Source organism: Eurosta solidaginis, chromosome 1, assembly GCF_040869045.1.
Source record: "Eurosta solidaginis isolate ZX-2024a chromosome 1, ASM4086904v1, whole genome shotgun sequence".
Taxonomy (NCBI): domain Eukaryota; kingdom Metazoa; phylum Arthropoda; class Insecta; order Diptera; family Tephritidae; genus Eurosta; species Eurosta solidaginis.
Window position 1 is genome coordinate 10,387,607 of NC_090319.1, and position 23,512 is coordinate 10,411,118.

At 41.6% G+C, this 23,512-nt stretch overlaps 1 protein-coding gene across 10 annotated transcripts; it reads left to right on the plus strand.

Annotated features, from left to right (window-relative positions):
* Positions 1–594: 594 nt before the first annotated feature.
* On the plus strand, positions 595–23,353 carry LOC137248650 (uncharacterized). 10 transcript variants are annotated; one of them, XM_067779581.1, is made up of 9 exons: positions 8,441–11,274; positions 11,339–11,564; positions 11,625–12,164; positions 12,218–12,508; positions 12,564–12,747; positions 12,807–12,924; positions 13,686–15,754; positions 21,674–22,058; positions 22,118–23,353. In XM_067779581.1, exon 7 carries the CDS (start codon positions 13,834–13,836, stop codon positions 15,061–15,063), a length of 1,230 nt encoding a protein of 409 aa, XP_067635682.1. In that variant the 5' UTR covers positions 8,441–11,274; positions 11,339–11,564; positions 11,625–12,164; positions 12,218–12,508; positions 12,564–12,747; positions 12,807–12,924; positions 13,686–13,833; the 3' UTR covers positions 15,064–15,754; positions 21,674–22,058; positions 22,118–23,353. The 10 variants fall into 10 exon arrangements, 8 of the variants coding, with proteins under 8 accessions (XP_067635685.1, XP_067635693.1, XP_067635702.1 ...); XM_067779568.1 differs by having other exon boundaries at positions 11,625–11,809; positions 11,866–12,164; positions 12,218–12,747; XM_067779573.1 differs by having other exon boundaries at positions 8,441–10,874; positions 11,062–11,274; positions 12,218–12,747.
* The last annotated feature ends 159 nt before the right edge of the window (positions 23,354–23,512 follow it).

The following is a 23,512-nucleotide window of genomic DNA, read 5'->3' on the forward strand; positions in this document are numbered from 1 at the left end:
AACAAATCTATAAACAAAACTTATAATTTCTACAATTTAACAACTTATTTAGAAAGCTACACTTATGTACGTGGTAGAATTCATTTCCAAAGGATTTGAAGCATTTCACCCGTCTTCTACTTCTGGCTAGCTTCAGTAAGCTTTCCTTTTCATCTGACGAATCATCAAACCATAATTCCGTTGTACCCATACTTTTATTTTTAATATTTGCATTTAATCTAGTTCTGCTTTTGTTTATTTATTTTATTTTATTTGACAGAGTATTGGAAATGTGCTATTGTGAACGTTTGAATTTATCGAAATTCACAATAACGCTTGCCTTCATCGAACGCGCGTCATAATACCGAATGAAAATTCGTTCGATCAGCTCTTTCGACCACAGTCGAAGATCGAATTTGTCTCATAATAGGGGCCTTACGTTTTCCGCGATCGAAACGGCAATCGTACGAATAAAGATTACGTGACTGATCGTACGTATGGCAATATTGGTATTATGAGGTACGTTCAGTAACGTATCGTAATTTATGACAGACAGTAATAGATTGAATGGTGATTTGTAATAGATATTTTGACATTTAAATGTCAATTTCTATTTGCAAATAATACAAATTATTTATTTACAAAAAAATTCCATGTGGAATAAATTCATAAAAAATATTTTAAAGGAATCTACAAGGAAAAAACAAGTGCTGATTCCAAGAAATTAACGCAGGTAATTCTAGTGATGAGTGCACAGTGATTTAACAATAAATATAAATACGAGGTGGTAGAGAGATCCTCCTAGTTGCCGGATTATTGTTGTCGAGGTCAATACGCGTCTTTTGACACCTGTCTCAATATTTTTGGTAGCGTATTAGCAGTCGACCCCTCAACTAGACCTTTACCGTAGTTTGTTCAAACAATTGTACCTGCGGGAAGATTACCATCTACGCCGCTTACGCTGGAATACATTCCCCTTATGCATAGAATCGAAATTTATGTGCTCTTTGTTATATGTAAATATTAAATGTAACAATTTAAAACAGGGGTGGACTGCTCATACTCGTCCAAGAATATCGGAAGAGGCGTCAAACGACATGTTCACATAAAAAAAATTTTGTAGAAAGGGGTTTTGCACGGCTTTAATATTGACCCCAAACAGGTGTTGCACGAGCCGGGGTAGTATTTTATAAGCGCGGCCGAAGTCCGCTCATGCATATAGGTGTGCTGCGCAAATGCTATGGGTAATTTTTCGGGGTTTCGGGAATATCTTTGCATAGACTCAAAATATGGTTTTTTCGCCTTCGGATCAATGATAGAGGGGTCAAGGCGCGTTCTCTGCCACCTCACGATATATTTGGAAGTATATTAGCAGTCGTCCCTCTTGTAATTATTCGTTATTCTAATAAAGATGACAACAATTTTTATAAGTTGTTCGAAGAAGCGGTACTCCTGGGTTCCTTTACGTTGTTGTTCAATTAAAACTATCTAAATCTGTAAAAAATTTAAATTATTTTTTTTTTTAGTTATTAACGATTTCTCTACGCGATCAACTCAATGATTCGATGAAAAGCAGCCCGAAAATATCGAGTGCCGAAATTCAGTTTGTCAATGCAAATTTGGCTATCAAGCGAATACAGAAAGAAAACTTGTATACGTGTGGTATCAAGCAATAAAAGTGACGAACAGTAATCTAAAAAAAAATGTTCAATTGTAGAAACTTCTACTGCTTTGTCCAGATTGGGTCGAAATTGCTTGTTCTTGTGTTAACAGGGCATCGCCCCTTTTAATAGTTGCGACCACTCACAAATTGTCATCAGTATACTCTAACGGCAGTCCTAGGAAACTTGCAGTTTCAACATGGGTGGAGCAGAGTGAAAGGGGTGTTAGAGGCGTTGGTTCCACATTGCAATTAAAGAGATGTTTGGTGTCATGTAGGAAAACACTGCAAGCAGGACATACATTATTAATGTCGGGGTTGAAACTGGATAGTTTAACATGTTACAGTAGTCAGATCGAAGTTGAGCCAGGGAGTGTGCTTCCTCTTCTGTGAGTTCTGGGCATTTTTCCTTAAGAACTGGGTTCGCCGGACAATTCCTGGCATAGAGGTCCTGTTTGTGAGCTCGAGCATTTATTACAGCTTGTACTATGTTGTGCAGTAAACTGTGTTGCCAAGCAAGATTATATACGACAAATAATGTGCTTGGGGGAATCACTTCAAGCTAATATAATTCGAGCACTACTCTTGAGCCAACTTGGCATGGAGACTGTCCATCTCTTAGTTCGTTAAGTACAGCTAATTTCGAAAATATATAGCTCTTCAAAAATATATAGCTAGTAGATCCTTATAGACTATTGGCTATATGTGTGCCAAATTTCATCCAAATACGTCCAGCCGTTCTTGCGTGATTGAGTCACAAAGACAAACGTCTGGACAAACATCTTCACATCCAAACTTTGCCATTTATAATATATACTAGCCTTTACCCGCGGCCCCGTCCGCAAGGAAAATTTTAAATATATGGGCTATTCGCGTTAGCCTGCTTATTATCTGTTTAAAATTTTGTTTTCTGTCTAATGCATTTTATTTTTGTAATTGAGTAAAAAAAAGAACTAAATGAGCTGATAACCTGATAGGATCCCAAATGATCCCGAAATTATCCAGAAAAAGCTACGATATGACCACAACGCTATCGCGGACGGATCCCGAAAACCATCCAGAAATGCCCCGAAAGGGTCTCCAAAAGTTCCCCGAATAGTCCCAAAAAAACCCGAAATGAGAGCGACACGATTCTAGACGTATCCAGAGAACCACACAGAAATGATCCCTGAAGGTGTTCCAAAATGATCCCGAAAAGGTTCCGAAATGTCCCTGACGGGCTCCCGGGCGGATCTCAAAAACCATCCAGAAAATATCCAGGAAGGGTCCCTAAATTATCCCGACTAACTCCAGAAAAAGTTCCGAAATGGCTCCGAGGGGATCCACGATGGATCGCGAAAACCATACAGAAATGATTCCGGAAGGATTCCAAAATGATCCCGAAATAGTCCGGAATTGACCCAGATGGGATCCCGCACAGATCCAGAAATGATCCCGGAAGGGTGCAAAAACTATCCCGGAAAAGTAACAAAGAATCCCGAAATGGCTCCTACGGCATCCCGGACGGATCCAGAAATGATCTCGGAAGGGTCCCCAAATGGTCCCAAAATGGTCCCGAAATGACCCTGATGGATCCGGCAAACCATCAAGAAATTATGCCGAAAGGGTCCCAAAATTATCCCGAAATAATACAGAAAAAGTCACGAAACGACCCCTAGAGGATCCCCAAATGATCCCGTATTAGCCCCGAAAAGGTCCCGAAATAACCCCGACGGGATCCCGGACAAATCCCGAAAACCATCCAGAAATGATGCCGGAAGGAATCCCAAATGATTCCGTAAAAGTCCCGCATTGATTCCGACGGGATCCCGAACGGATACCGAAAATCATCCAGAAGTGATGCCGGAAAGGTCCTCAAATGATCACCTAATAGTCCCGAAATGACCCTTAAGGGGTCATGGACGGATCCCATAAACCATCCAGAAATGATCCCGATATAGTCCCGAAGAGGTCCCGAAATGACCCTGACGGGATCTCGAACGCACCCCTAAATGACCCTGACGGGATCCCGGACAGATCCCGAAATCCATCCAGAAATGATCTTGGGAGGGACCCCAAATGATCCCGAAAAAGTCCCGCAATGATTCCGAGGAGATCCTGATCGGATACCGAAAACCATCCAGAAGTGATGCCGGAAAGGTCCTCAAATGATCACCTAATACCAAAATGACCCTGACGGCATCCCGGACTGATCCCAAAATCCATCCAGAAATGATCTTGGGAAGGTCCCAAAATTATCCCGAAATAGTCTCGGAAAAGTTCAGAAATTACCCTGACGGGTCCCGGACGAATCTTGAAAGCCATCTCTAAACGATCCCGAAAAAGTCCCGAAATGACCCTGACTGGACCCCGAAAGGATCCCGAAAACTATCCAGAAATGATGCCGGAAATGTCCTCAAATGATCACCTAATAGTTCCGAAAAGACCCTGACGGGATCCCGAACGGATCCCGACAACTATCTAGAAATGATGCCGAAAGGGCCCCCAAATGATCCCGTATTAGTTGAGAAAAAGTCCCGAAATGAACCCGACGGGATGCCGGACGAATCCCAAAAACCATCCAGAAATGATGCCGGAAGGGACACCAAATGATCCCGAAAAAGTCCCGCAATAATTCCGACGGGATCCTGAGCGGATACCGAAAACCATCCAGAAGTGATGCCGAAAAGGTCCTCAAATGATCACCTAATATTCCCAAAATGACCCTGACGGCATCCCGGACAGATCCCGAAATCCATCCAGAAATGATCTTGGGAGGGTCCCAAAATTATCCCGAAATAGTCTGGGAAAAGTCCAGAAATTACCCTGACGGATCCCGGACGAATCCTGAAAACTAATCTTAAATGATGCCGAAAAAGTCCCGAAATGACCCTGATGGGACCCGGAAAGGATCCCGAAAACTAATCAGAAATGATGCCTGAAGGGTCCTCAAATGATCTCCCAATAGTTCCGAAAAGACCCTGACGGGATCCCGAACGGATCCCGACAACTATCCAGAAATGATACCGAAAGGGCCCGCAAATGATCCCGTATTAGTCCAGAAAAAGTCCCGAAATGACCCCGACGGGATGCCGGACGAATCCCAAAAACCATCCAGAAATGATGTCGGAAGGGACCCCAATGATCCCGAAAAAGTCCCGCAATTATTCCGACGGGAATCTGAACGGATACCGAAAACCATCCAGAAGTGATGCCGGAACGGTCCTCAAATGCGCACCTAATAGTCCCAAAATGACCCTGAGGGCATCCCGGACAAAACCCCAAATCCATCCAGAAATGATCTTGGGAAGGTCCCAAAATGATCCCGAAATAGTCTCGGAAAAGTCCAGAAATTACCCTGACGGGCTCCCGGACGAATCCTGAAAGCCATCCTTAAATGATCCCGAAAAAGCCCCGAAATGACCCTGAAGGGATCCCGAAAAGATTCCAAAAACTATCCAGAAATGATGCCGGAAAGGTCCTCAAATGATCCCCTAATAGTTCCGAAATGACCGTGACGGGATCCCGAACGGATCCCGACAACTATCCAGAAATTATGCCGAAAGGGTCCGCAAATGATCCCGTCTTAGTCGAGAAAAAGTCCCGAAATGACCCCGACGGGATCCCGGACGAATCCCAAAAACCATCCAGAAATGATGCCGGTAGGTATCCCAAATAATCCCGAAATAATCCCGAAATGACCTCGTCGGCATCCCGGACGGATACCGAAAATTATCCAGAAATGATGCCGGAAAGGTCCACAAATGATCCCCTAATAGTCCCGAAATTACCCTGATGGGATCCCGGACGGATCCCGAAAACCATCCAGAAATGATGCCGGAAGAGCCCCCAAATGATCCCGAAAAAGTCCCCAAATGACCCCGACGATATCCCGGACGGATCCCGAAAACCATCCAGAAATGATGCCGGAAGAGCCCCCAAATGATCCCGAAAAAGTCCCCAAATGACCCCGACGAGATCCTGCACGGATCCCGAAAACCATCCAGAAATGATGCCGGAAGAGCCCCAAATGATCCCGAAAAAGTCCCCAAATGACCCCGACATACTCCAGAAAAGGTTCCGAAATGGCTCCGAGGGAATCAACGACGGATCGCGAAAACCATACAGAAATGATTCCGGAAGGATCCCAAAATGATCCCGAAATAGTCCGGAAATGACCCAGATGGGATCCCGCACAGATCCAGAAATGATCCCGGAAGGGTCCAAAAATTATCCCGGAAAAGTAACAAAAAATCCCGAAATGGCTCCTACGGCATCCCGGACGGATCCAGAAATGATCTCGGAAGGGTCCCCAAATGATCCCAAAATGGTCCCGAAATGACCCTGATGGATCCGGCAAACCATCAAGAAATTATGCCGGAAGGGTCCCCAAATGATCCCGAAATAAAACAGAAAAAGTCACGAAACGACCCCTAGAGGATCCCCAAATGATCCCGTATTAGCCCCGAAAAAGTCCCAAATGACCCTGACGGGATCCCGAAAGGATTCCGAAAACAATACAGAAATGATGCCGGAAAGGTCCTCAAATGATCCCCTAATAGTCCCGAAATGACCGTGACGGGATCCCGACAACTATCCAGAAATGATGCCGAAAGGGTCCGCAAATGATCCCGTATTAGTCGAAAAAAAGTCCCGAAAGGACCACGACGGGATCCCGGACGAATCCCAAAAACCATCCAGAAATGATGCCGGTAGGTATCCCAAATGATCCCGAAATAGTCCCGAAATGACCTCGTCGGCATCCCGGACGGATCCCGAAAATTATCCAGAAATGATGCCGGAAAGGTTCCCAAATGATCCCCTAATAGTCCCGAAATTACCCTAATGGGATCCCGGACGGATCCCGAAAACCATCCAGAAATGATGCCGAAAGGGTTCCCAAATGATCCCGTATTAGTCGCGAGAAAGTCCCGAAATGACCCCGACGGCATCCTGGACGGATCCCGAAAGCCATCCAGAAATGATGCCGGAAGAGCCCCAAATGTCCCGAAACGGTCCCCAAATGACCCCGACGAGATCCCGGACGGATACCGAAAACCATCCAGAAATTATGCCGGTAGGTACCCCAAATTATCTCGAAATAGTCCCGAAATGACCCCGTCCGGATCCCGGACGGATACCGAAAACTATCCAGAAATGATGTCGAAAGGGTCCCCAAATGATCCCGTATTAGTCGAGAAAAAGTCCCGAAATGACCCCGACGGGATCCCGGAAGGATCCCGAAAACAATACAGAAATGATGCCGGAAGAGCCCCCAAATGATCCCGAAAAGCTCCCCAAATGACCCCGACATACTCCAGAAAAAGTTCCGAAATGGCTCCGAGGGAATCAACGACGGATCGCGAAAACCATACAGAAATGATTCCGGAAGGATCCAAAAACTATCCCGGAAAAGTAACAAAAAATCCCGAAATGGCTCCTACGGTATCCCGGACGGATCCAGAAATGATCTCGGAAGGGTCCCCAAATGATCCCAAAATGGTCCCGAAATGACCCTGATGGATCCGGCAAACCGTGTAAATCTCTTCAACAACAACAACAACAACAACATCCGGCAAACCATCAAGAAATTATGCCGGAAGGGTCCCCAAATGATCCCGAAATAAAACAGAAAAAGTCACGAAACGACCCTTAGAGGATCCTCAAATGATCCCGTATTAGCCCCGAAATAGTCCCGAAATGACCTCGTCGGCATCCCGGACGGATCCCGAAAATTATCCAGAAATGATGCCGGAAAGGTTCCCAAATGATCCCCTAATAGTCCCGAAATTACCCTGATGGGATCTCGGACGGATTCCCAAATGATCCCGTATTAGTCGCGAAAAAGTCCCGAAATGACCCCGAAGGGATCCCGGACGTATCCCGAAAACCATCCAGAAATGATGCCAAAACGGTTCCCAAATGATCCCGTATTACTCGCGAAAAAGTCCCGAAATGACCCCGACGGGATCCCGTACGGATCCCGAAAACCATCCAGAAATGATGCCGGAGGAGCCCCAAAATGATCCGGAAAAAGTCCCCAAATGACCCCGGCGAGATCCCGGACGGATCCCGAAAACCATCCAGAAATGATGCCGGAAGAGCCCCCAAATGATCCCGAAAAATTCCCCAAATGACCCGACGAGATCCTGGACGGATCCCGAAAACCATCCAGAAATGATGCCGGAAGAGCCCCCAAATGATCCCGAAAAAGTCCCCAAATGACCCCGACGAGATCCCGGACGGATCCCGAAAACCATCCAGAAATGGTACCGGAAGAGCCCCCAAATGATCCCGAAAAAGTCCCCAAATGACCCCGGCGAGATCCCGGACGGATCCCGAAAACCATCCAGAAATGATGCCGGAAGAGCCGCCAAATGATCCCGAAAAAGTCCCCAAAAGACCCGACGAGATCCTGGACGGATCCCGAAAACCATCCAGAAATGATGCCGGAAGAGCCCCCAAATGATCCCGAAAAAGTCCCCAAATGACCCCGACGAGATCCCGGACGGATCCCGAAAACCATCCAGAAATGATGCCGAAAGGGTTCCCAAATGATCCCGTATAAGTCGCGAAAAAGTCCCGAAAGCCTTTTTCCTCCAGCTTCATCAGCAAACCAACTTTTTTCTTTTTTGTTTTGGCTTTGTTGACGAAAATTACATGTGACATTTTTCTTTTTCCATCACTTTTGACAGCAGAAACTGAAAGAACGATTGACAGTTTATGTACAATCGGCAAAAACAAAATACAGGGGAGGGTTGCATTTTCGCTAATGCTTCTACCTGGTAATTGTACCATGGCCATAGTGTACAAGTACAAGTGTGTTGACTTATCTGTCAAGCATTCTGACAGGCACTCGCTGGATTCGGAATGACAGCGAATTCAAAATGGATACCATTACCGAATGCGCCGAATGATTGAAAAATTGAAAAAGTCGAGACGATTGGTAGTCAAAAATGTTGTCGTTGAGACCAAAAATGCGACTCTAGACCTGAGATTTCCATCAGGTGAGCGAGGCTGTTTGTATTTTTGACGTTTATCGCTTAGTGAACACACTTGGTATAGGTACACTATGACCATGGCGCTCGCTAAACAAACGTCAATTTACCAAATGTCATTTCGTTTCATTCAACACATTTGTACATACAAAAACTTTTTGTAATAAACTACAAAACCTCACACGAGTCGAATATAACCTGGAACCTTAAAACTAAAACGCAAACCTGGAATCACAACACATTTGGAATACAACCTGGCCTATTAGAGATTCAATTGATCCTGGCGGCCATAGAACTGTGAACACAAAAAAAAAAAAAAAGAGTTTTAAATGGAATGTCTCCGGAAAGATTTAAAATTAAGAGGGAGTTCTCCAAATCACAAATATATATATTTTAAAGTGCGCAAACATATAATTTAAAAGTTATTTGGTGTTAAAGTTTGCAAATTTCTATACAAATTTTATATGTGTATACGTATATATATGTGGCAGCACAGCTTTGTAATGTCATCAATAAAATATATATACATATATATATATATGTGCATGTTGCTACAAAAGCGCGATTGATTTAATAAAAACATTTATAATAAGTAAAAACAATGCAAAAATTAAATGTGAAATATATAAAAATGCAATTTAAGTTTATCGTTGACAATTTATATAGATATGTACATATGTGGATTAAAGTTTTGAAAGATGTGTAAATTGTAATTTAAAGTGCTATAGAAATTTGCTAAATTTGCAAACTTTAACAACAAATAACATAAATTATAAGTTTGCGCACTTTAAAATATATATATTTGTGATCGGGAGAACTCCCTCTTTCATTTGATACCAAGTTTAACCCCGAACTCGGGGGGTGCTAAACTAAATCGCTGCCTATTTCACATATAATTCTTGCATTGTTTTTACTTAATTTAAATGTTTTTATTAAATAAATCGCGCTTTTGTAGCAACATTCACATTTATGTATGTATATATTTTATCGATGACATTACAAAGCTGTGCTGCCACATCAACAAAGAAAAAACAAATATAAATATTAACGTGCCACCTTTCAGTTAATAAAGAAAAAGGAAAAAATATATGTTTACTACTATGCGGAAGGACATCACCGTGGCGGTAGCCACGGTTATACCACACACCCGGACTTGGCATGGCGTAGCCCAGGGTTATTTTAAATAAGCGCGGCCGAAGGCCGCCTACGCGGAAAGCTGTTCTACGCAGAATTACTGTGCATGGCGCAGCCGGTGTTGGATCGGCTAACATAACAATAAACATAAGAGTTATAAGGTAATATGCGGAAGGAAATCACCGTGGCGGCAGCCACGGTTATACCACACACCCGGACTTGGCATGGCGTAGCCCAGGGTTATTTTAAATAAGCGCGGCCGAAGGCCGCCTACGCGGAAAGGTGTTCTACGCAGAATTACTGTGCATGGCGCAGCCGGTGTTGGATCGGCTAACATAACAATAAACATAAGAGTTATAAGGTAATATGCGGAAGGACATCACCGTGGCGGTAGCCACGGTTATACCACACACCCGGACTTGGCATGGCGTAGCCCAGGGTTATTTTAAATAAGCGCGGCCGAAGGCCGCCTACGCGGAAAGGTGTTCTACGCAGAATTACTGTGCATGGCGCAGCCGGTGTTGGATCGGCTAACATAACAATAAACATAAGAGTTAAAAGGTAATATGCGGAAGGACATCACCGTGGCGGTAGCCACGGTTATACCACACACCAGGACTTGGCATGGCGTAGCCCAGGGTTATTTTAAATAAGCGCGGCCGAAGGCCGCCTACGCGGAAAGGTGTTCTACGCAGAATTACTGAGCATGGCCCAGCCGTTGTTGGATCGGCTAACATAACAATAAACATAAGAGTTATAAGGTAATATCAGCTCGTTCACGAATGCAAAAAAGAGCTTTTTCCAATTTTTGGTAAATAAAGACTAGAAAAGTTAAAGATATATATACATCAGATGAAAGATATTTTTATAAGTTATTTTTCGATTCTGCACTTGTTCCGTTTTTTAGATGTGGCAGCACAGCTTTGTTATGTCATCAATAAAATATATATATACATAAATGTGAATGTTGCTACAAAAGCGCGATTGATTTAATAAAAACTTTTATATTAAGTAAAAACAATGCAAGAATTATATGTGAAATATACTAAAATGAAATTTAAGTGTATCGTTGCCAATTTATATAGATATTTATGTGCATAAAGGTTTTGAAAGATGTGTAAATTGTAAGTGAAAGTGCTATAGAAATTTGCTAAATTTGCAAACTTTAACATCAAATAACTCGTAAACTATAAGTCTGCGCACTTTAGGTTATATATATTTGTGATCGGGAGAACTCCCTCTTTCATTTGATACCAAATTTAACCCCGAACTCGGGGGGTGCTATTCTAAAATTTTCCCCCAAATTGTTAGGTACAGGATTTGCCACGGCTAGGTGAGGTTGGCAATCACAACCGCTTGAATCATTTTGGTCGGCAGGTATGCCGCGGATATATTCTTGGCACTTGTTATTGATGGCTTTTATGATGCCACCAACACAACCTGGACAGACGCCAATGCTCAGTCAACCACCCAAGCCGGGTCAACCCCCAATACCCGGACACGTCCGGACGTCCTGGTTATAATGTATGCTAATACAACTAATAATTTACAAATTTGCTGATGATTATTTTTGTGTTATTTTCTTTAGCAACCACCTGCACCTGTTACTGGTAAATATCAACAGCCGCAACAGTATGATCAAGCCCAACGCCGTTTAGATCCAGATCAGATGCCAAATCCGATAAGCGTTATCATTGAAACCAAAATAGCGTTGGTGGTGCTTTTATTACTAATGAACAGGGTTTATTACCACCATTGGTGACCACAAAATATGTGGTAGAAGATCAGGGTAACTCCTCGCCACGTTACGTTAGGTATCGCTAATCGAAATTAATGTTTTGTTTGGCAATTACATTGATCTTTCTTCTTTGCAGGTCGTCTTTGTATTGCATACCTGCAACAGCTGATTTATTAAAAACAACAGCTTTGTCCATTACACTTACCGTCTCACCAATGGCACGCACGGTTGCAATTAAATGTAATCGTTGCAAGGCTCAATAGCAACTTGTAGATGCTGGTCGTCGTTTCCAATGTCTAATGTGTAAAGCAACAAGAGATGGTTAAAAATTCTTTCACCTTTACTTGTGTTCATTGATCCATATTTTTACTCAACAGTGCCAACTGCATATTTCCAACATTTGGACCATACCGGACAGCGTGTCGATAAATATGAACGTCCTGAACTTGTATTGGGTACATGAGTAAACCTCAACTCATATCCAACATCAATGCCTCGCATTCAATTGTGGCACTGTACGCACTACATTGGGTTCACGTAGTATGAACAAGCATATTGTTGATTCCAGTGGTAAGGTCACAATTTCCAATGATGGGGCAACCATTATGAAACTATTGGATATTGTGAATCCAGCCGTAAAACTCCAGTAGACATCGCCAAATCTCAAAATGTTGAGGTAAGTTTTTTGTTATATTAGAATGTGTAGAATAAAAATGTTTCTCTTATCAGGTCGGCGATGGCACCACTTCAGTAGTATTTTAAGCATGTGAAATCTTAAAACAAGTTAAGCCAGATGTTGAGGAAGGCGTGCATGCACGTATCATCATTAAAGCAATACGTAAAGCCTTACAATTATGCATGCTAAAATATGACATGGCTGTACATGTCGGAGCGCCAATCAAAGGAGCAACAAAGTGCTTTATTGGAAAAATGATCTGCCACAGCAATGTCCTCCAATGTCCAAGAGTATCAGAAAATTGTTGATGCTGAATGGCGTATTCTGTAAAATAAACTAGCTAAGTAAGGCGCCAATGTTGTGTTTTCTAAATTACCAATTGGTGATTTTGCTACACAGTATTTTGCAAATCGTGATATGTTCTGTGCTGTTCATGTACCAGAAGAAGATTGGAAACGTAGAATGAAAGCTTGTGGTGGTGCTGTTATGACTACAGCTAATGATATTAATTCAAGTGTTTTGGGTCAATGTGATTACTTTGAAGAACGTCAGGTTGGTGGTGAACGTTTCAACATTTTCCAAGGTTTGACATTAATTTCATTTTTATAGTTTATAATTATTTAAAGGTTGCGTTAATTCTAGAACAAGTACATTGATTTTACGTGGCAGTGTTGAACAATTTTTTGAAGAAACTGAGCTTCGTTACATGATGCTATAATGCTTGTGCGGCGTACAATTAAACATGATTCTGTTGTTGCTGGTAAGTCAAAATACAAATTGAAAAAAATTTCTAATCTTAGGGCCTCATTCTCTATTACGAAACGAACTTTCGATGCGGATCAGAGATGAATTATCATCATCATCATTTATTGCGAAAATAGTATTAGTACAATAAGATCTAGGATCTTTTATAGCACAACAAAAAGATAAATCGCAATGTAAAAAAGAACAAAAGTCATAACAGAGGGTTATGAAGGTTAAATAATCACATCAAACATAGAGAATTATCGTAATTTACTAGTATCTAAAATAAACAAATAATTAAATTCAATAACAAAACATTGTATACACTCATACATATTGATGGCGAAAACTCAAGAAGTATAATGGTTTCAACTAAAATGAGCATAAAGAACATTTTTAAAGTTGCTTTTATTTAGACTACTACGTACGGATACTGGAATAGAGTTCCATAGGCGAATGGCATTGACAAAGAATAGCCGTCCAGATGTTAGATAGTTATAAGTTGGTACTATTAGGTCGTTGATTCGAGCAGACCTGGGGAATATTAGTGTTAGAAATGGATACGTGGCTTAAGCATATGAAATAATTTTTTGTAACTCCTACTTTGTAATACAACCCTGTTTAAGTATAGAGACTGAATTCTAAAAATTTGGCTATAACGGCTTCTTCGAGCTTCACTTTTCACGAATTACTAAAGAGGAAGCACGAAGAAATAAGTACAAAGGAAATTAATTGTTTTAAAATTGGATTTTTGTAATTAATATAAATATTTGACAGATATTAAAACCGACGCTTTAATATAAACAACTTGTAACGTGTTCTTAATATTTTCGTGCTGATAATCAGTTGCATTCGCCGCCGCAACATTATTTTAATATTTCTTCCACGAATCGATGTGAAGAAAATCGCCATTTTAAGTTTGTACATGAGACGCTATAATTTAAGAAATTACGCAACGTCGCCGAAAATGCCAAAATCGAATAATGATTCATCTAGCGATAGCGAGGCTGATCGTACTGTCATTCAAGATGACACAGCCAGCAATCTTCAGGAACAAGTCCACAAATTGCAACTGTCCTTGGAAGCGTCCGAAAGAGGCAGACTAAACTTGATGAAAACGTTCGCTTCGTCAACAACCGCAAATAATATGCCTTGCGAATCTTCATCTGAATCATCTGTTAATAACACGACAAAAATTTATGCAAATGCCTCTACTGCCGCCTACTGTTCAGCCACCATATTGGCCACCGCCGCCTCATGTCCAGTATACACACTGTCACACGCTGCTGCGAATTATCCAATCCGCACATCACCAGAAATCTCATCTGCTGCCGCTGGTTACCCAGCCCTTACATCACAGCACATTACAGCTACAGCCGCCAACACTGCACAAATATCTACCATCACTTCTAACAGCGTTTTTCATGCCCATTCATGGAACAACAATAACATCGTATCATCGGAACAGCAATCACCTATTGTAGCGTCACACTACGCTCCGCAAAGAAACTACATCACAGGAAGCCATCCTACAAATTTGCCGCCGTACAACTTTTCATACATTTATCCCACAGCTGGTGCATCGTTAAATGCACCACTTTCGTCACCTATACAAAATAGCCAGACACAAATGCTGATGCCAGCCTACAACCGCAAACTTCAAGATTTGCCACAGTTCTCTGGTTCGCCAGAGGAGTGGCCAATGTTTATTGTTGCTTTTCGAGAAACCACTAACATGTTTTCGTACACTAATGTTGAAAATCTACTTAGATTGCAGAAATCCTTAAAGGGAGACGCCAGGTCTAAAGTCGAATCGCTTTTAATTCATCCCTCAAGCGTGAATACCTTAATTTCATCGTTGGAATTTCATTTTGGAAGACCGGAGGTGCTTATTCGTAGTCAACTAGCCAAAGCTAGAGCATTCCCTTCTATCACAAGTGGTAAGGTGCATGAAATTGTCAACTTATCTGCAATGGTAACAAATTTAGTTGCATTCCTGGAAAACGCTGGTGCTCTACCTCACCTTTCTAACCCAACACTGCTGGACGAATTGGTAAGTAAATTACCAATTTATAAGCGAGAAGGGTGGGCACGTCACACATTTATGATAAATAAGCCGTACCCCACTGTTAGCGAATTTAGTTTATGGTTGTAACAAATTTCAATGTTTGTTGTTAAAGCAACTGAGTTGAACACATCAAATATCAAATCCGATCAGCTGGTGAATAAAGGTAATAAATCTGTAAAAACTGTGCTAGCCATATCGGAAGAAAAGAGTAAATGCATTTTGTGTAATGACAACCATAAATTATATCGATGCGAAAAATTTAAAGAATCAAATTATAATGAGCGTTGGGAATTTGTGAAGAAGAATCGTTTATGTTTTTGTTGCCTTTCTGAGGGACATAGCGTTCACAACTGTTTACGACGTCGCGCGTGTGGTATATCATCGTGCCAAAAGTACCATAATAGACTGCTTCACAATCAGAACGATAATATTGGCAGCCCCACCTCAGCTGAAACATCTGTTGCTAATGTAAATATTTACAGCAACAACAACAATAGTCAGTTTAAACAATCTGAAGGAGAGCGTACAAACAAAAACATAAACAGGACCTTTCTCAAATTTCTGCCTGTGGAATTGCATGGGCCAAGAGGAAGCATGCAAGTCATAGCTTTCATCGATGATGGAGCAAAATTCACATTATTAGAAGAAGATGTAGCAAGTAAAATTGGTCTAACTGGCGCGAAGGATTTACTACGCTTAAAATGGTTTGATAATCAGACAACAAGCGAGATTTCTAAACGTGTAAACTTGGAAATCTCAGCTACCAATAACGGTGAAGGTAAGTTTTATATGAAAGGTGTGCGAACTACAAAGAAATTGTTTTTGCCACCACAAACGTTATGCGTAGACAGCTTTAAGCAATTTAATGAGTCAATAAGAGATATTCCAATTGAGAGTTACGTTGACGCAGCCCCAAAAATTTTAATTGGAACGCCGCACACCAATCTCATTAGGCCTTTGAAAGTAGAAAACTTTAACGATGGGTTCACAGTTCATAAAATTAAACTGGGGTGGGTGTTGTTTGGTTCTGATGAATATAATACTGATAACGCTACGGTGTGTCACGTACACATAGATGATAACGATATTAAAGAGTTGCAAAAGCAAGTGGACGATTATTTTTCACTTGAAGGGTTCAACACAAAGCTAGCGCCAATAAAGTCCGATGCAGATATTAAAGCAGATCACATTTTACGCAGCACAACTAAATTAATAGGTGATAGGTACGAAGCGGGCCTCTTGTGGCACAGTAATAATGTAGTCATGCCAGAAAGTTATGAGGTGGCATTAAAGCGACTTCAGCTGGTCGAACAAAAAATGGCACGCGATACGAATTACTCAGAATGGTATAAAGGGAAGATAAATGAATATTTGGAAAAGGGATATGCCCGAAAATTATCTGAAGTTGAAACGAAACTGCCAAATCCGCGTATATGGTATTTACCCCATTTCGCTGTTTACAATGTAAATAAAGCAAATAAGCCACGATTAGTTTTCGACGCTGCAGCTAAGGTTGACAATACGTCATTGAATTCTGCACTTATGAAGGGCCCCGCCGAATATCAGCCGATACCATTGCAGTCAATATTATTTAAATTCCGGGAAGGTAAAATAGCTATATGTGGCGACATTAGGGAAATGTTTCACCGCATAAATATTCGCGAGGCAGACCAATATTCCCAGCGGTTTCTTTGGCGTGGGGGCAATGTAAATAAAAAACCTGATGTTTACGTTATGCGAGCTATGATTTTTGGCTCTATTTGCTCTCCATGTTCAGCGCAATACCTAAAAAATATAAATGCGCTGACTTTTCAAAACGAAAATCCACGAGCAGTCGAGGCCATTATCAATCGCCACTATGTGGATGACTATGTAGATAATTTCTCTAATATTGAAGAAGGTATAAGCACGACGAAAAGGGTGATTGAAATTCACAGCAAAGCAGGTTTTGAGTTAAGGGGTTTCGTTTCCAACTCTGAGGTGCTGCTCCAATCTATTGATAAATCACTTTTACGCGTGATGTATTCTCTTTTAATTTAACCTTTGCAAGAATACCGAAGCCATTTTGAATGGTAGTCGGCGGCCAACGAAGGCAGAAGTACTAGGAATAGCTATGTCGATATTTGATCCTTTCGGTTTTTTGGCAAATGTTACGCTCACACCAAAAATTTTATTGCAACGATTGTGGCGACTAAATATAGGTTGGCACGATGCCATACCGGACGAAATTTATGAAAAATGGTACGAGTGGTATGCTATGCTTGACCAGCTAAAACAATTCAGCATTCCTCGGTGTTATGACAGCGTATTCAAAGATCCGGTTACTAAAGTGCAGTTACATATATTTGTAGATGCGAGTGAGCTAGCCTTTGCGGCTGCTGCATAGTTCCGCATATGCCATGCTGATAATATTAGTGTAACTTTTGTCGCAGCCAAGTGTCGGTGCAGTCCTTTAAAGCCAATGTCAATTCCCAGACTAGAGTTACAAGCTGCGGTGCTAGGAACGCGTTTGAGCAAAGCAATCCATGATAGTCATACGGTTGTACCAGAAACAACAATATTTTGGTCGGACTCAAAAACAGTCATTCAGTGGATTCGGTCTGAAGTGCGCCAATATAAACAATTTGTGTGCAATCGCATTTCAGAAGTTCTTAATGCATCAAATGTTTCGCAATGGCACTGGGTTCCTGGTACTTTGAACCCAGCTGATGACGCAATGCGACCACAGTTTAACAAGATGTTTGTTGAAAGTAGTAAGTGGATTAGTGGACCTGAATTTTTGAAAGAGCACGAAGACAAATGGCCAATGCTTCCGGCTGCGATTAAAGTGTGCAAAACGACATCGAGATGAGAACAAATTTTATATACTCAATTAAATTAGATGATGACGTTATACCTTTTTCTAAATTTTCGAATTTCTACAAATTTCTAAGAGTCATGACCTGGGTCCGATATGCGGTTAAAAGGTTCCGTTCTTTAGTCCGAAATAATATCGAAACGTTTCCACAACCATTAAAGATCACTGCTAAAGATATTAAAGAAACCGAGTTCATGGTGGTTCGACTAGTGCAGGAGGACATATTTGCCGAAGATATAGACACATTGAGGAATGAAGAGCAGCTTTCGAAAAGTAGTCCGTTGTACACTTTAACCCCCATAATGGATGACCAAGGAATATTGCGCCTAGGCGGTCGGATCGACAATGCTCAATGCGTAAACTTATCAACCAGACGACCAATTATCCTACCAAAAGCCCACGTTATGTCGCGTTTAGTAGTACGTCATTATCACGAGCTATTTTATCATCAGAACAGTGAGGCTATTATCGGTGCGATACGGTCCAAATATTGGATTCCCAACGTACGATGTCTTTTGCGGTCTATTAAAAGCGCCTGTCAGCTTTGTAAAAATGCAGCTGCTACTCCAAGGAATCCCCTCATGGGCCAAGTACCACCTGATCGGCTCACACCATATGTTAGACCTTTTTCGTTTACGGGAGTGGACTATTTCGGACCTGTTTTGGTTTCTATAGGGCGGCGACGTGAAAAGAGATGGGTTGCGTTGTTTACGTGCCTAACCGTTCGAGCAATCCACTTGGAAGTAGCCAAAGATCTATCGGCTGACGCAGCGATCTTATGCCTCCGGAACTTCGTAAATCGCAGAGGTGTTCCCGTACGTATGCGTAGTGATAGGGGTACCAATTTCGTGGGAGCAAGTAAGATTGAGTGGTTGCACGTAGCTGAGCGTCTTGGAGATGAATGCACCCGCCGTGGTATTGAATGGGTATTCAATACGCCTGGAAATCCAGAAGCCGGTGGTGCATGGGAAAGAATGGTCCGTAGTGTGAAACGAGTATTGGCATTCACTTTGAAAGAGGTAGCACCCCAGATTGAAACGCTGCACACTCTACTAATTGAGGCCGAAAATTTAATAAACTCTCGTCCGCTTACGCATTTGCCTCTGGAAAATATTGACGATGATCCATTAACGCCTAATCATTTCATTCTGGGTGGCCCAAGCTATATACAAACTTCAGCAGATTCTCAAGAAACATGTTTGAGAAAGCAATGGCGAATTTTGCAATGTCTAAAACAAACCTTTTGGCGCAGATGGGTTCTGGAGTATCTGCCAACATTGACCAGACGCACTAAGTGGTATGAAAGAGTTACTCCAATTAAAGTTGGGGATGTTGTGATTGTGTGTGATGGTAATGAGAATTTGGGCGAATGGAGGCGTGGAATTGTGTTGGAAGTATTCGTGGCTCCAGATGGGCAGGTAAGGTCGGCATTAGTAAAGACATCGAGTGGCACCTTGAGAAGACCAGCATAAAAGTTAGCTGTAATGAATGTACGAGGTGAACCTCATATCACATATCATCTGGCTGTTGGTCCCCTTCTAACACATTCGGGGTGACGTGGGCTACCTCCACGTGTCTTTTTTCCCTTAGGCTTTTGAGGTCCTTTTCGACTTCGCCCATGTCCAGCGTGTTAGGACTTGTATACCCGCGACTTCTTTTCCTGAGTCGCATATAAATTTTGCCTGTACCTAAGGACATTTTTCCAAGCTGCGCGTACAATATATCCTCCGCCTGCTTGTTTATTTGGAAGATGTATAACTGACCTTCCTCCGTAGGCCGAGATACAGTAAGTACCTTCCAATCCTGTGTCGGTATGTTCGAATTCTGATTCTGCAAAGTCGCAGTGTATCCTCCGACTTCATCACGCATGGTATCCATACCTTAACTTTTGGTACCTTGGGGATTTGCGCTTTATCCACCATCTCAAAACGCGCGTTCGTGCCCTGCCTTTGGAGGTTTGGAACCACTTCCTCCAGCCATCGCAAGCTCGCGATGTTGTCGCACGCTATCATCTTCATACCATTATACCATCCCCCGAATCAAAGGTTGGAAGGAGCTTACTTGGTTATTCCCGCATCATCTTAAGCATTAAGCTAATAAGCTCCTTTTCTACAGATCTCCACCTTTCACTAGTCATCTTTTCGAAAGGACTGCTACGATCAACCAGCGCCACAGTCAGTGACTGCTTTGCCACATCACTCATCTTCTCGGGAAAAGCCGGCGTCTTAGTGTTATTTCCCTTTGGCACCTCCGAGAAAGCCGGAGTCTAAGCTCCCTTTAGCACCTCCGAGAAAGTCGGAGTCTTAGCGTTATCTCCCTTTGGCTTATCTCCTACTTCCATAGTTGGAACTTCCCTCTGACTCGCAGCCTTCGAGGTAGTTGCTACCTCGCTATTGGGGCCCATCTGTCTTACAGCTTTGGGCCTACTTGTCTTGTCTATGGGACTGCCCTGCGTCGCGGCTCTGGGACTGGGCCCTTTCTGCTTCTTGAAAGCAGGCTTGTCGCCTTCCGCCGAACGCTGCCTTTTCATTCTGCCATTCGACGCTTCTTCCTCCTCATACCGGTTGCAGAACCGAGGGTTTCTCGCAGCAAACCTTTTGAACTGCCTTCGACCTACTTCTACCGCCTCATGAGCCCATGCCAAACGCTCGATCTCCTCTTCTGTTAGGTCAACCACTGCTCCCAAGCGTTGTACAATTCTTAGTACTGCACGGTACTTCGAGAGTGCTCTTTGCTCCGTACCCTTCTCCACTCTTCTACTCCTTCTTCATTTGTGTGCTTCTCCAACACGGAATTCATTGAATCAGCACTACTCTCGCTCCCCGAGTCCGACGCATGGCTTAATGCGTATTTGTCGTCCTTGGCTTGCGGCTCAGTCCTCTTCTTATCATCGTCCTTATGAAAATAGGTAATGAGTAGTTCATCTTGGTCGTACGACCACCAGCCCGACAAGGCGGGCTCAGCGGTCCAGTATTATATACGGGGAAAGAACCGTCAGCCACAGCAGCGCCCCTTACTGTGGTAAGGCCATCAATACTTCCCGAGGTGCTCCGGTATCGGGAAGGCTCCGTTCGAATACAGCCGAATTTATCCCCTGGCTACAAATCGTCCAATAGGCACGGTCCGCATAACACCCTGGATTAGGGGGTTGGCAGTTCTTGGTCACCGACATCCCGCCGCCCTCCTATGAGGCGAAACGGAGTAGATGCCAGTCCTAAACAGCTCCTTCTCATAGTCGGGCGCTATGGAGATCGGTTAAGCCCTCACACGAACGACGATTTTCGTTACAATTGCTAGTGCATGCTCTCCAAGATGTAGATCCTGATCGAAAGTCACACCCAAAATTTTAGGGTGTAAGACAGTCGGTAGGGTAATGCCATATGGTCGACATTTGGCGCGGTCATGTTTTAAATAAGGTCACCGATGATTTGGTTGGTGAGAATATCAGGTTTCGCGAGGCGACAAAACTGGAGAGATTGGGGAGATAGCTGTTTATTTTATTACAAAGCTCATCGATGTAGGAAACAATAGCATAGGCGTAGAAGCAATAGTGACTCCTGGTGGTAAAGGTAGCTATTGATATGTAGAAGTTAAGCAGAAGTTTGAATATGAGTTTTTTTAAGTTATAGCAAAAAAAGCATTGAGGATTTTTAATATCTTACCAGGAACCTTCGTACATGTTTCTAAGAATGAAGAATAAAACCTATTCAAACTCAATTTTCACCAAGACAAAGCCGCTGAGACTTCGCTATACTTTAACATACAATACGTTACCCCATTTTAGCACAACTATCATTTTTTGACTTTATTAAATTTTCTAAAATGTTTCTTCCTCTACAGTTCTATTTCGGTATTGGATGGTAAATATGGCTTTCGCATTTTCTCAATCAATAACTGTGAAAAGGTGGAAGAAATCTATGCGTGTAAATCTCACATATTATCTTGGTCGAGCGTTTCTTCAATAGCTCTCTAGTGGTGATGGTGACAGCAGAGAAACCCAACTGTTTACAAATGTTACACTTCAAAAAGAATCAAAATATCTGCCATTGCGTCTACGGCTCAAATACCCACAGTATATGAATGAATCGATTGCACCTAATTGTCTGCCTAACGGATAGTATACATATTCATCAAATCGAAAATATTGCACCAAACGAACTGGGTCTGAATACTGAAACAGTACACATATCCAAAATCGATGAGGAGGCTGTGATGATGGTATAGGGTGAGTTGTTGAACAACATACGAAAACCACTTTAACCCATCTATATATTTGCATTACAGCTAAAGCTTTACAAACAGCAAAAATTGCTGGCACCAAGCAATTGGAAAAGGCAGTGAAGCATTTATCACACTGTTCGGATGGTGTAAAGTTAGAAACTGCTGTTGTAACAGCTGCCACCGACACAACGGTCATCTCTACTTCGCCGAGTAGCGGCTCGTCCGACTATCTATCGAAGACAGTATAATCATATCTTTTGCCAACACAGGTTAGCGATGTGCTTGCACAGGAAAAGATTTCAATTGGAAAACAAAAACCAATTAAGAGAGTTTATTTATTATTAAAATATTTACTTTTCTTTATATCAACAGTATTTATTTAAGTTGCAATAACACGTACATATATAATAAGGGATGTGATACGATTGCTGTCGGAATTAGATTTGAAACCAATCAATACTCCTGCTAAGGGTTGCAGAATTATTTCTTCAATAATTAGATTTAGAACAATAATAAGTCTGACTTAATTACAAGTCGTACATTTTTAAGTTCATCAATTACGACAGAAATCGGATTCCACGACACCTTTGAATATTCTTGATCTGAAAAAAGAGTAAACCTAATCTGAATTTCTACTAAGCTTTAAGTTGTAGATTATTTAAATAATTGGAGTTTTTTCTGAAGCTTAAAATTATTTTCTGTTCGCTTGGAAAAGATTTCAATTGGAAAATAAAAACCAATAAGGCGAGTTTATTTATTATTAAAATTCTTACTTTTCTTTTTTATCAAATGTATTAATTTAAGTTACAATTTCATGTACATATATAATAAGTTATGTCGTGATACGATTGCTGTTGGAATTAGATTTGCAACCAATCAATACTCCTGCTAGGGTTTCAGAATTATTGCTTGAATGATTAGATTTAGAACAATAATAAGTCTGACTCAATTACTAGTCCTACATTTTTTAATTCATATTTTACTTTATTACTTTCAAATTCAATTACGACAGCAATCCGATTCCACGACAGCTTTGAATATTCTTGATCTGAAAAAAAAGAGTAAATCTAATCTGTTGTTGAGTAAATTGATACAAATAATTGGAGTTTTTTCTAAAGCTTAAAATTATTTTCTGCTCGCTTAGAAAAGATTTCAATTGGAAAACAAAAACCAATTAAGCGAGTTTATTTATTATTAAAGTACTTACTTCTTTTTTATATAAACTGTATTAATATAAGTTCCAATTTCATGTACATATATGTATAATAATAATGAAAATAATAAATATTGAAAATTAAATTTTTTTGGTTCATATTTTATTCATATGGCTGCTACAGGTAAAGTAAATCGGCAGGTAAAATTCAAGTTATATGGCGGTTATATAAACGGTAAAACCGCAGTAAAATTGATTGTCAAATGACTCGAAAATGTAGAGGAAAAAACCGAAAATTTGACCGC